The sequence below is a fragment of the Rosa chinensis genome, chromosome 7 (assembly GCF_002994745.2).
Source record: "Rosa chinensis cultivar Old Blush chromosome 7, RchiOBHm-V2, whole genome shotgun sequence".
NCBI lineage: Eukaryota > Viridiplantae > Streptophyta > Magnoliopsida > Rosales > Rosaceae > Rosa > Rosa chinensis.
This window is the reverse complement of record NC_037094.1, coordinates 50220616-50234185: the sequence shown is the minus strand read 5'-3', so window position 1 is coordinate 50234185 and position 13570 is coordinate 50220616. Positions and strand designations below refer to the sequence as shown.

Here is a 13570-nt window from a genome sequence, read left to right as displayed (position 1 = left end):
ATTCGTAATGGTCACATTTTTTTTCGATGCTATGTGAAAATACTTTATCACAGTAAGTGTGTGTGTATAATGCACATGAATTTTCATTATCATGCCAAAGCGGATTGTATATGTTGCATAGCACATTTAAACATAGCATATATAAAAATAAACTACATGGCATGCTTTAAGAGGATCAATATTATCTAACTAAACATGCTCAAAAAGTTCATGATAAAAACATAAACAATAAAATATAAAGCATGCTCAAGAAAATAAATAATTAAATATATCATAGTATGGAATTAAATAAATTAAAGAGAATATACTTGATTTCGAAAAAATAAAACAACCCTAGTGCACGCGCGTGTTGATGCAGGCGTGAGTAGCGATGTTTTTGGGTTTGAGAAAAACTGGGCCGCTTCCTCTCTCTTTTCAGCAGTGAGCCACATGGCCTTTTTTTCCTTTCTTTTTCCTTGGCCTGCTTTTTTTTTTTTTTCTTTTTTGGGCATGCCTTGTTTCTTCTTTTTTTTCTTTGCTTTTTTTTTTTTCTGGGCCGGGGCACTTTTTTTTTTTGACAATTGGAATTGGTCTACTCATTTTATTTCATAGCTCCTTTATATAGGGAGAGAATTACAACGGAAATATCAATTACAATGATGACATTAAATGCTGATTGATAGTAATTACTGATTCCTTGATCCCCTCTCCATCAGTCGCTTTGACGAAGGCACATAATATGTTTTTCCTTTAACAAAAATCAATTTGAGTTGAATACCTTATGCAATCATGAAGCTAAAGCTATTGACCCTTAGAAATAAACATAAATATGAGCTTGCAATGCACATATGGTTACACATAAATAATAAAATCAGGAAGCTGTAAAGCTACTGACCCTTAGAAACTAAAGTTACAGGCCTACAGATCTTTCGAGGGTCCATATAATCGTAAATTACACATATCACAGTATTTTAATGCTGGTAATAAGCTCATAAAATTTATTTATTTTACTATTCTTAATCACAGAATTCATCAATTTCCATCGTAACAAACAAGTCTTAGAAACTAAAGCTATTGACTCTAAAAAACTAAAGTTATTGATATTTAGAGAGTCCATATAACCCTAGATTGCATATATTGCAGCATTTAAGTGCTGTCGAATCTCAATAAACTCATAAATTCGTTTTTTATTATTCATAATTACATAACTCAATCAATTTTCTTTGGAACAAACAAATCTCAGAAACTAAAGCTATTGCCCTCAGAATCTAGAGAAACTTATCTCAAATGATACTAACCTCCTTGCACGACTGTGGATTTGCAAGCTGGGAGCAATTCCTAACTTCACTGTCCTGCTCGATGGTGGATTTGCAGGCTGGGACCAAACTCTAGCTTCGTCCATCTATCTTAGGGGGGTGTATTGTATATGGAATTACTGGCACTTTTAAAGAAATCCATGGAATTTAAAAGTCTGGGTGTATTCAATAGAGACTTTTAACAATCCATAAAAGTCTGGGTGTATTCAATTAGGATTTTAAAAAATCTTTATGAATTCCACCAAAGTCTAGGGGTATTCAATTAGGACTTTTAAAAATGAATAGAAGTTTAGGGGTATTCAAAATATCATTCATACATACGGAATTAGAAAATCATGGAAAATCATGGACTTTGTAGTGTTAAGTATAAATACCAAATTCCAATATTTTTCCAGCCACCAGAGCAAAGATTTTGAGCGTGGAAAAGTCTGTCAAAGTTCTTCTCTCTGCGCGTTCAAGGTTGGTCCTCCATCATCTCTCTTTCATGATTTCTTTTTTCTTTTCTCTATTATTTTGTGATATCAACCTCTAATACCTAACATGTTCATTGTTGTTGTTGAATTTGATTTTTTTTTTTTTCAATTGTGATGCTTGGAACCCTAATATTATCATCAACTCCTAAAACAAAGCCAAATAATGTATATGCCTAATGCTTTTACGGTTCGATCATAGTCCTGCATACTATTGCGGTTATTGCTATTGTCGTCGCTTGTTTGCTGCGTATGTTTCTTCTTCTTTGTTTTTCTCGCTAGGTTTTCTGTTTCTTTTGTATTTGTTGCTGTCCTATATGGCATGGTTCTCTTTTTTTTTGCTACTGCTTTGCCCTTGTGGCTCTTAAGTTCGGGTAGATTAGCCAAACGGTGGGTGGTTTTTTTTTTTTTTTCCTTCATGCCAGAACTTCTTTTCTATACCTAATAGTGTGTGTGATTTTACCCTGCATTGAGATGGGACTTATGTTGACAATCTCATGTCAACTTTCTTAAAATGATAGTAATGTCAGAGGTGCGATTTAGTGTTCTTTTTTATGCTTTGAGAATATTATGTGTATGTTGAGCAGAGCTTTAATGTTAGAAATTTTACTTTGGGATTACAGAGTAGTAGGTTGAGTAAATAGGATCACTGAATCTTCAAAGAGTTAATTCAGCTAAGTTTGTAGTCAGCTGAGAGATAGGAATATTGTTCTGGAGTTTTGATTCATGTTGGTTGGGCAAATTGCCATGATGACAGTTGTCTGGTACCTTGATTCAGTTTTGTCATCTTTATGGACCTCAATTTCTTTAGGATTCAGATTCTTTTTATTTTCTCCTTCAAATTCCCATGGAAACAGATCGTGATCAAGTTTTGGGGTTATGAGAGTCTGATTTGTGCAATTTATGATTTGTGCAATTTAAGTCGCGTTTCACAATCTTCAAATCAGCACCACCATTTTTATATAAGACACAAGCAGAACTAGTTTTGGCTTGTGCAGGACTGCACAATTTTCTTCGACAGGAATGTCGTTCAGATGAATTTCCTCCTGAACCAGAAGAAGATCCGATAGACAATCACGAAGATAATTTTGAATGGGATGATTTTCAAACCCAAGATCAGCAAAGAGAGAATGCTAATGAATGGAGAATGAGTATTGCTACTCATATGTGGACAGATGCCCAACCAAATGCCAACAATGAAAACAATGACAATCAAGAAAGTGAAAATGAGGGAGAAGAATAAATCATATCATTATTTCAAAGACGTCTGCTTATTTGTCATGAAACTTCATCAATGTGTTTTTTTTTTCCTTCTCTTTTTTGGATATCTTTTGGTTTGGTTGATTATATTTGGAGGCTTTTCCTTTATTTTCTTATATGTTTGTTTCATGACATTATTTGAGCTTCTCTGATTCCTACGCTAATGGTCATTAGTTAACATAGCTATGGCATCGTATTTTATTCTCTGACTAATAAACTAGCTTGGTTTTTCTTTTTTATAAGTATTGTGAAATCTACATAAGTCATTCATATAAAGTCTGTAGATTTTTACAAATCAGTAAAAATCTGTGCTAAAAATCAGTAAAAGTCAATGGTTTTTAAAAAATCAATAAAAGTCTATGAACTTTTTATAGAATCCATGGACTTTTGAAAAAGTCTATCATTTAAAAAAACTCCACACAAATCCAAATACAATACACCCCCCCTTAGTTGAAATGGTAGAGAGGGTTTTGATTTTAGGAAAAATAAATTTAACTAGATGGTTATGACTATTGTTGTAACAACTAAAACTTGCTGTCCGCTTTTTATTTTTGTGCAAACGTGCCGTTACTGTTACACATTCTAAACATGACTGCATGGGCGTGAATTATAAATCTTTCGCATGGGAAGAAACAATAACTCAATTGTAGCTACTAGCTAATAGTCATTGTCTCATCTTTAATCGAAGTCACTATAAAGACCCTAGCTTTCATTTAGAGAGTCCATATAATCCTAGCTAATGGTCATTATAGACTTAATTGTATGGCTGAGAAAAGAGAATGTTTTTGACAAAGTTCATACATGACTGCAAAACCTGTTAATAAAATTCATCAAAAACTTACATGTATGTCATTAAATATGACAGTTAAAGCCATTTCTAATGTCATAATCCTAACACCTATTTTTGAATATTGTCAAGCTACTCCTAAGTGCAAGAATATATACTCCCAGTTTCAAGTTTCATGTGTTCCATCTCAAATCGAAGATGATAAAGAGAAAATGAATGAATGTTACCTTCTATTGACTAGATACAGAAGGAGGCAGAACTAGAGTACATCAAAGTGAAGCACAAGTATGATTAGGAGACCAATTCCAGTGCTGGCCCTAGCTATAGGCCAAATAGGCCTGTGCCTATGGCCCCGATGATCATGGGTCTCAAATTTTTTTTTATCCTTTTTTATGTTTATGCAGAAAATTAAAGGAAAAAAAAAAAAACAAGAGCTCGCCTTTGCTTGCAAGTAATCTGACTTCCACAGATTGTTTTCAATTATGGAATTGAAAAGCATATGAAGATTGGAGGACTTACTATCAATTTTTCATTCTCTTCGAAGCTTGTTGAAGAAATTAATTTTTTTTTGTCAGCACCAATACTTCGTTTGATCTGTTCATGATCTATTATTCATCTATTCTAAATTTATAGAAACCTTCGCAATTGGCAAGAAGGAACCATTGAATTCGATCAGTTACTATCTAAGAGAAATAGATATTCATTGGGTAAATTTCAAGTTTTGGTTTTTCTTTGATGATTTAGATTAATATGGATTTCTTTTTCGATTCACCTGATATTATGAATTGATGAACAACACCAAAGTTTTGCTCTGAGTGGTGTACAACGCAACACATATATGGAATTTCATTCAAATGACATGTTAGTTATTTTTTGGGAATAGATTGTTTTATATATCACAAATTGATTATTTGATTATTGTTATGGTTAATATATAGTTCTTAGAAGATGAAAGTATTTATCATTTTGTTGAATTCTAGCTCTACCTTTATCAAAATTTCAATTTTGATTTCACTACAATGTATCTTTTTTGGTTGCTATACTGACGGACTCTTATTATAGAGTATGATTATGGGGTAGAAGAGAAAAGAAGTAAAAGATAGATCACAACCTTATGAGCCCTACTTTTTTTTATTAGCCTAGAGCCCCGAAAATCTCAGGGCCGACCTTGCACTTTCATGAAAACTCAATTTTGCTTTGTGGGTTGGGCTACCCATGTGTTGCCCCTCTTTTGCCCTTTTGGGCTTTTAAGAGCAAGTCCACCGGTTTGTTTTTGACCGATCACCAGCTAGATTTGGGCAGGTGGTGACCAGCCAAACACCAAAACTTGCTTCCACCGGGCCTTCTTTAACCAGCCAATATCTGGCCTTTCTTGACCGAGTCGAAGAAAAAGGGCAAAGCCCTGACTAAAATAATGAATATCAGTTCTGACCCAAAACAAAAAAAAACAACCAAAAAACAAAAATCTTCGAATATTACATATTTGCCCTCCTATCTGGAGGATTTACACCTCCCGAGTCCAAAACCTCTCCTTCCCCAGTCCAACCCAAAATGAAAACCACACTCAATTAACGCAAGTGCTTTCAGAAACCTGCTGTTTTGCCGTGCAGAAATTACGGAAGGAAGTTCAGACCTCATCAAGGTTTGGTTTTGATCTTTTCAGCGCCAATAAAGTTGTCTGCTTTGCAATATATATCAGAACCCACTTTGATTTTGTGAGCAACTGTTTGCAGTAGCAATTATTTGATTGATTTAGACCCAGATTTTTTTTTTTTTTTTTTGGCTTTAGAGCAATACTTTTATTGCTGCTTGAATTTTGTACTGTATAGACATCTAGTGATTGAGTGATGTATGCTTTTGGTGCTTCAGCTTGTAGGTGCAGTTCATGAACTCCTAGGTTTGTAAAATTTGTGATAGAGCTTGAGTTGTATGGGATAAATGAACTTTTCACAAGGATTGGAATAGTAGCCGGTCTTGTAATCAGATATTTTGGATAGAATGGTTGCATTTTAGATGACGTATATGACTTTTCCTTTTGCTATATTCTATAAATATTCCCACGATAGTCATGTTCATGAAGCTTGATGTCGTCTTATAGTTCATCTAACCCTGTTTATATATTTTGCTTTATTCACTTGATCTTTGGTTACTAGTGTCAATTGAAATGTAATCTTAGATGCCGGTATAACTTACCTTTTTTGAATGCAGAAAGAATTATGCATCCAAGAAGCTGTGTCCAAGCTGTGTTGCGCAAGCATCATTGAAGATGTAGGGTACACACAGTCACAAACACACTCTCTCTCTTATTTATTTCGTTTAAAGAAATTCCTTTACCTTTGAATACTTTCATTTACTAATCAAAATCTAGATTATGGCTCTCAAGTAAAACGTGTGATGATCAAAGCCACCTAAGTAATATGTAAAATGCATTCAGACTTTACTCTATATTTGCATCAACAAAAAGTTTTATACCGTCATCTACCATATTACATAAGACATAGAACAAACAGAAGGTAGGCATTACTAAAACCTGCAAGATCTAGAATCCAAGCAAGGGCAGTGGCCCACTATGTCTTGGATCCTACCATATGGTGTGGCCACAACCAATCATATCTTTCTCCAACGTAAGGCGCCCATCAGTAGATCTCAATCAGTTATTGATACGACTTGGTTTGCATCAATGTTGTCATCTCACATTGGAAAACAAAGCCTTCCTTAAGGGCTTATATGTTCTTGAACCTCTGCATCCAATAGTCAATTGGTTTTCGGTTGGATGTCAATTTTGGTGAGAGGGTGTGTTGGGAATACCATTCCACAGTGAAAATGTAAGACCTTGCTTAAGAGCTTATAAGCAAAAGTTGGGAACTGTCGAGTTTCTGTATTGGTGTTGGATGAAAAGGCCAAGGCTTTAAGTTCTTATAGAAGGCTTTATTTTTCTGATGTGGAATAATACTCGCCCTCACATGTGGCGAGACTGCAGCCAAACATGTGTACAAAACTTAACCTCGGTGACGTGGAGGATGTGTTGCTATTTGGCCTACCACATCGGTAGCATGCTCAGGTACCATGATAATATTTTGGCATCTGTCCCAAAACAAATTGGCCAAATCCAATGGCCGTTCGGTATTTTAGAGAACCCAATACCTTGTAAACTTTTATAGGCTTTGTTTTTCCAATGATGGCTGTTTTTCTATCAAATTATCAAATATATATCTCCATTCTCATTTAATTGATCTAGTAATCAATAATACGGAATGCCTGGATTTATTTGTTCTTGATGTTGGGTTTGGTTGTCAATTTACTATTTTTATTTTTTTTTGGCTTATTTAATTATTTTGATTTCAATGTTGTGGGCATGTAGAAACAAGTAATATTCATTCAAGTGGCTCAATCATGATGGAGGGGTGCTGCATTGAGCCACAATGGCCGGCTGATGAATTGTTGATGAAGTATCAGTACATTTCAGATTTCTTTATTGCACTTGCTTATTTCTCCATCCCTCTGGAGTTAATCTACTTTGTCAAGAAATCTGCCGTGTTTCCATACAAATGGGTTCTTGTTCAGTTTGGTGCTTTTATTGTATTGTGTGGAGCAACACATCTTATTAACTTATGGACTTTTAGCGTGCATTCAAGAACTGTGGCCATAGTAATGGCTACTGCCAAGGTTTTCACTGCTGCGGTGTCATGTGCTACTGCCCTCATGCTTGTTCATATTATTCCTGATTTACTGAGTGTTAAAACTAGAGAGTTATTCCTGAAGAACAAGGCTGCAGAGCTCGACAGAGAAATGGGTTTGATTCGTACACAGGAAGAAACAGGTAGACATGTCAGGATGCTGACTCATGAGATCAGAAGCACTCTTGATCGACATACTATACTGAAAACCACACTTGTTGAATTAGGTAGAATTTTGACATTGGAAGAGTGTGCCTTGTGGATGCCAACACGCACTGGGTTGGAGCTTCAACTATCCTATACTCTTCATCAGCAGAATCCAGTAGGATACACTGTACCCATCCATCTTCCTGTGATCAATCAAGTATTTAACAACAACGGTACAGTAAAAATATCACCGAATTCTCCAGTGGCCAGACTAAGGCCTATTGCTGGAAAACACATTCCTGGGGAGGTTGTTGCAGTTCGTGTTCCACTCCTACATCTCTCTAACTTCCAAATTAATGACTGGCCAGAGCTCTCAACAAAACGCTATGCTTTGATGGTGTTGATGCTTCCCTCTGATAGTGCTAGGCAATGGCATGTCCATGAGTTAGAGCTGGTGGAGGTAGTTGCTGATCAGGTAAAAACCACAGTGGTTTATCTGGTTCAAATATGATTTTTCTTCAGTTATCCTTATCTCTTTCTTATGATGCTTTATGTACTTACGATTATATTCACTAAGAGTAATTTTTTTTTTTGGGGGGTGTGTGTGTGTGGTTTATGCATCTATGTACATATAACCATGTCCTATAGCATATTCACAAGGTGCTTTATTGTTGTGTGACATGTCGGCTAGTTGATTTGCAAATATGGTGGATTTCTGTTATACAATTCTTATTTTCATTTCTTCATCAAGAATACATGGTAATCTCCAGAATATGTATGTTTTATGTTCCAGATACTCTGTTTTCCCAACTACAATGTCATACAGGCAACAAGAAATACTTTTAACTGATATTTTATTTTGATCACTGAGCAATAAGAATGCTAAAGTTTAGACAAATATGTTTTTATCACTTGGAAAATATCATTTCAGTATGGCCAATTTCAATTTGTCCTGGTAGCAATCTTCCTCTGCCATGGACAAATTAGTTGCTTTTAGTTTCAGTTTTTACATTGTAGCTGACTCAGGGAAAACTTTGAAATTTTCTGTTCCTTCTTTATATGGGCCTTTGATTTAGTTTTACTTGATTTCTGTCCATGTATCATTCGGGGTATTGTTGTGCTGTATTGGGACTAATGTTATATTAGTGTTTTAATTGAGTCTAAATAGATTTGAATTTCAGAGTCCAAGTCCTATAGGGTTTATAGTCGATAAGAATTTGTATTTATGGTGATTTTTTTTTTCACATCAAATGGAGGACATGTTTGTGAAACTTTAGGACCCATAAAGGATTCTTAGAGGTCTGATGCCTAAGGAACCCTAAGTTTTGATGCACTTAGCTTCTCTGTTACATTCCTATTTTATGTTCTGCATATTGCACTAATGGTAATCATCAATCCTGGTGAAAACCCCAAATTGCTAACTTTGGAGCTCTAATTTGATTACGCTTGAGCACTAAACCCCTTCAAAGTAGGGAACTTGCCCAGAACCACCCAAATCAATTATTTCCCCATAAAAGCCCAAACAAAACCATATATCTTACCCATTTCAAAGCCATAAAATCGCTAGATTCTACAACCCCTGTGTCTTTCAATTTCATCAGACATCCCTTGCTGTCCTAGGTCACTATGGTTATCCATGGGTGCTCAGGATAAGATCTTATTGATTCAATTGTTTCATTGCCAGTGTGGTGTTTTAGTCTGATTGGTTTTCACTTATGTCCAAGATCTGACCATTTTTAAGGAGCACTTTGATTTATTTAACAATGCAACTTCATGAGCACTTTGATATTATAGAACACAAGGTGTAGCATACCTAACTAGATGTTAAATATCGACAAATATGGAATGTTGATGTAACTATCTAGAAGATATTGATGCTGAGAGAAATAGAGTATAAGTTATGGATATTTTGAATCAAATGTATAAAAAAAAAGGTCGAAATTTTAACCATATTGTTAGGTATTTTGAAATTAGTTTAGAGTTGATGCTTGATGTGTGGCCAAAACTAAGGTGTTTGGACAGTAGTAATATTGTTTTAGCAGAAGCTTCTGGTTTTTGCAAGAACTTTTGAGTAGGCTGCGATGTTTACCTTACTAACTCGTGATTGGACCATCTTTCATCTTATTCTTATCCTGATTATGTTTAACCAACTTTCAGGAAACTTAATTTATTGGTTGTTTGGTTAAATGCTGAACCTTGGATCTGAATTGCATTCTTGAGAAATGTCTTGTACTACTTGGTGTAAATAAATTTAATAAAAATAGAAAACCATCTCATAAGCAATAAAATAAGAAGATTTTCTATCCTATTGTTGATGCAGGTGGCAGTTGCTCTTTCACATGCTGCAATATTAGAAGAGTCAAGGAAGGCCAGGGATCTTCTTATGGAGCAGAATATTGCACTTGATTTGGCCAGGAGGGATGCTGAAATTGCAATTTGTGCTCGCAATGATTTCTTGGCTGTTATGAACCATGAGATGAGAACTCCCATGCATGCAATTATTGCCCTTTCTTCCTTGCTGCAAGAAACTGAACTGACACCTGAGCAGCGCCAGATGGTTGAAACAATACTAAAGAGCAGTAACCTTTTGGCTACCCTCATTAATGATGTATTAGATCTTTCAAGGCTTGAAGATGGCAGCCTTCAACTCGATATAACAACTTTTAACCTCCATTCTTTATTCAGAGAGGTTCGATTAAGCATCCCTGCCACATGACTTAATTTTGGACAAGCATGGCCATTGAATTCTTTAGCAGCTTTGCTTGAGATCTGTGTTTCTAATTGCAGGTGCACAGTTTAGTTAAGCCTGTTGCCTCTGTCAAAAAGTTGTCGGTTACATTAAATTTAGCAGCAGATTTGCCAGTATATGCGGTAGGTGATGAAAAGCGCCTTATGCAAACTATTCTAAATGTTGTCGGGAATGCTGTGAAGTTCACAAAAGAAGGGAACATCTCGATCGCAGTTTTTGTTGCCAAATCAGAATCCTTAAGAGATTTCCGGGCTCCTGATTTTTTTCCAGTGCAGAGTGATAATCACTTTTATCTGCGGGTACAGGTGTGTTTCCTGAAATGATTGAAATCCTTCTGTTTCTGGAAGATTCTCTCTTTCTCTCTCTCTTACTGTCTTTTCTTGTGCAGGTAAAAGATTCAGGATCTGGAATTAATCCCCAGGATATTCCAAAGCTTTTCACCAAATTCGCACAAACTCAGTCATTAGCTACTAGAAATTCTGGTGGTAGTGGACTTGGCCTTGCAATTTGTAAGAGGTACTTAACCATATTCAGCTTGATTGTAGTTTGGAATTTTTAATACACAATCCAATTGTTGAGAGAGAGAAGGGGGGGGGGGGGTGTTTGGTGGTTGGGAAGAAAAAAGGAAGAAAAAGAAAACTAGCAAACACTTGTTGGGGGTAAGCAGGTAAGACAGGAGAGGATGAAAAGGCAAAAAGGGTCAGATTACCGTTCATAAGCACAGTAACCTTCTTCACTTTGCTTTAGCATAGATATAATTTCACCTAGCATTTAGCGTTTAAATGCTTTTGAAAAATGGATTAGTATGTTGAGAAATTTATCCACACTTTCCTGTTGCATGAAGCGATCAGATTTGTAAATCTTATGGAGGGGCACATTTGGATTGAAAGTGATGGTCTGGGCAAAGGATGTACTGCCACTGTCATTGTGAAACTCGGATATTCAGAACAGTCGAATGAATCTAAACTGCCTTTTGCTCCTAAAACGCAAGCAAATCATGTACATTCAGACTTTCCTGGGTTAAAAGTTCTTGTCATGGATGATAACGGGTCAGTAACATAGCCACCTTTCCTACTGTGTTGATTTTCAGATGCTTTACTCTCCGTTATTTTTTTTTTTGAATAGGTATAAGCTTATATGCCAGTTGAATTGGGCGTGCATGATTTATTCTGTTTGATCAGTTTAGGAGTTGATAACAGGATGTGCTTTGTGTGGACATCTTGTTCTCTGTGTTTGTATTTTGTCTTTTGTTTAATAAATTTTTTTCTCGTCAAGAAGATAACAGGATGAGCTTGAAATGAGAGGCCTGGAATTACTGGGAGCAACATGTGCTATTTATTTTTAAGTTGGATCATTTATAGGAAAGGAGGTGTTTACATACCTATAGATGTGACACTTGTAAGTCAACAGGACTTGCATCTTTTATATTCAGGAAAGAAGAAGAAGAAAGGCTTACATCTTGGGTGTGGATGTAGTTGTAGAGGCCTAGTTGTGATCGTTTTGGAAGTCGAGTTGTAGAGGCCTAGTTGTGATCGTTATGGAAGTCGAGTTGTAATGCCTGGTTTTTCTTCTTTATTGTAACTTGACTAACTTCCTTATAAATTATCATAGGGCTTACATCGTAGCCGTGTTTGCAACTGTACAGGCGTATGCGGGAGTCACAAGCTCAATATTTGTTGGCCAGATATTTAGGATTCAACTTCATATCAGTTTTAATATGATTTCAGATACCCACTTTGATGCTTGGTGTTTTATTCTTTTTGCCCGGGTTAATATGAGTCCTATCTGATCTATGTTTCAACCATTTCAATGACATGTCTGTTAAGTTCTGTTTAAATTAATACCCTCTTTCTTTAACATGAGTTCGAGTGAGACTGATCTATATATATCTTTTATTATGGTTTCAATACTGAAATTTTTTGAAGTGAGATAATATTATAATAGTATTAGCATGGTGTGAAAACTTGCTAATTTTAGTTTGTAATATGTATTGGCTCATGATGAACACACCTTTAATATCATATATATATATATATTCAAGATAGTGACTGCTGCATTATCGTTTCCCTGTTTCAGGGTCAGCAGGTCAGCGACAGAGGGACTCCTTGTGCACCTGGGATGTGATTTAACATCTGTAAGCTCAAGTGAGGAGTTCTTGCGTGTTATATCTCAGGAGCACAAGGTTGTGTTCATGGATGTATGCATGCCTAGCATAGATGGTTTTGAATTAGCTGTCCAGATTCATGAAAAATTTACTAAACGTCATGAACGGCCAATGTTAGTCGCACTCACTGGAAACATGGACAGGATGACAAAGGAGAACTGCATGAGGGTTGGTATGGATGGAGTTATACTAAAACCTGTTTCAGTAGATAAGATGAGGAGCGTTTTGTCAGAACTATTAGAGCATCGAGTTCTATTTGAAGCCATGTAAGATACAAATGAAGGGTTGGAAGAAGTTTGAAATGAAGGCTTCCACGAGCAACTTGTACCATGTACAGAGGATGCGGCATTTATTGGTATACAATAAAAAGTTGGAGCAATGTTACAAGATGAAATTGGTATGTTGAGGAGCAGTCTCCTGTTTCCATGTATTATTATTGTTCAATTGTTATAAAATAGAAGCAAAATGAATAATATTGGTCATCATCAAGTGCAAAGCTGTTTTTCCTTTATATGGATGATTCTATCTCACCCGAGTTGTGTCTTACAGAGCAATAGTGTATATTTAAGTTCCCTGAATAGTGCACTCTTCCTGTTGATGCACAACCATTTCTTCAACTATGTTCAATCTCTCTCATTGCTGATTGCTTTATCTTCTCCTTTTCATGGTCATCTATACCCTCTTCCATGTTCCAATTATCACCACACCTCCCCCCTGTTGCTTTCGTATTATCTGAAACGTTCATGACCTGACATCCACAAATAATGAATATAAATTGGCTACTTTTCAAGTCATCCTTGAAGGAATACTCACCCCTTGAATTGTACCATCACCATTTATTCCACTTATATCTGAAAACTTGTATTTGTCTGCTTAGATAAACAAACGTTTCTGGCAGAAATGCTTGAAGATTAACCTAAATGATGAATGGTTTCGATAATTAAACTACACTGTTGTTGCTGAGTAGCCGAATAGAACTCAACTATATATGATAAATCTTTGTTTTTGCCAAGCATCTTAT

At 35.8% G+C, this 13570-nt stretch overlaps 1 protein-coding gene across 6 annotated transcripts; it reads left to right on the top strand.

Annotated features, from left to right (window-relative positions):
* Positions 1-5267: 5267 nt before the first annotated feature.
* Positions 5268-13169, top strand: LOC112176442 (ethylene receptor). 6 transcript variants are annotated; one of them, XM_040510655.1, is made up of 9 exons: positions 5270-5454; positions 5682-5796; positions 6021-6080; positions 7174-8111; positions 9957-10325; positions 10424-10690; positions 10774-10901; positions 11237-11434; positions 12462-13169. In XM_040510655.1, the coding sequence occupies exons 4-9, from the start codon at positions 7206-7208 to the stop codon at positions 12817-12819; spliced, it is 2226 nt and encodes a 741-aa protein (XP_040366589.1). In that variant the 5' UTR covers positions 5270-5454; positions 5682-5796; positions 6021-6080; positions 7174-7205; the 3' UTR covers positions 12820-13169. The 6 variants fall into 6 exon arrangements, with proteins under 6 accessions (XP_024170136.1, XP_040366589.1, XP_040366590.1 ...); XM_040510656.1 differs by having other exon boundaries at positions 6021-6085; XM_024314365.2 differs by lacking the exon at positions 5682-5796 and having other exon boundaries at positions 6021-6085.
* The last annotated feature ends 401 nt before the right edge of the window (positions 13170-13570 follow it).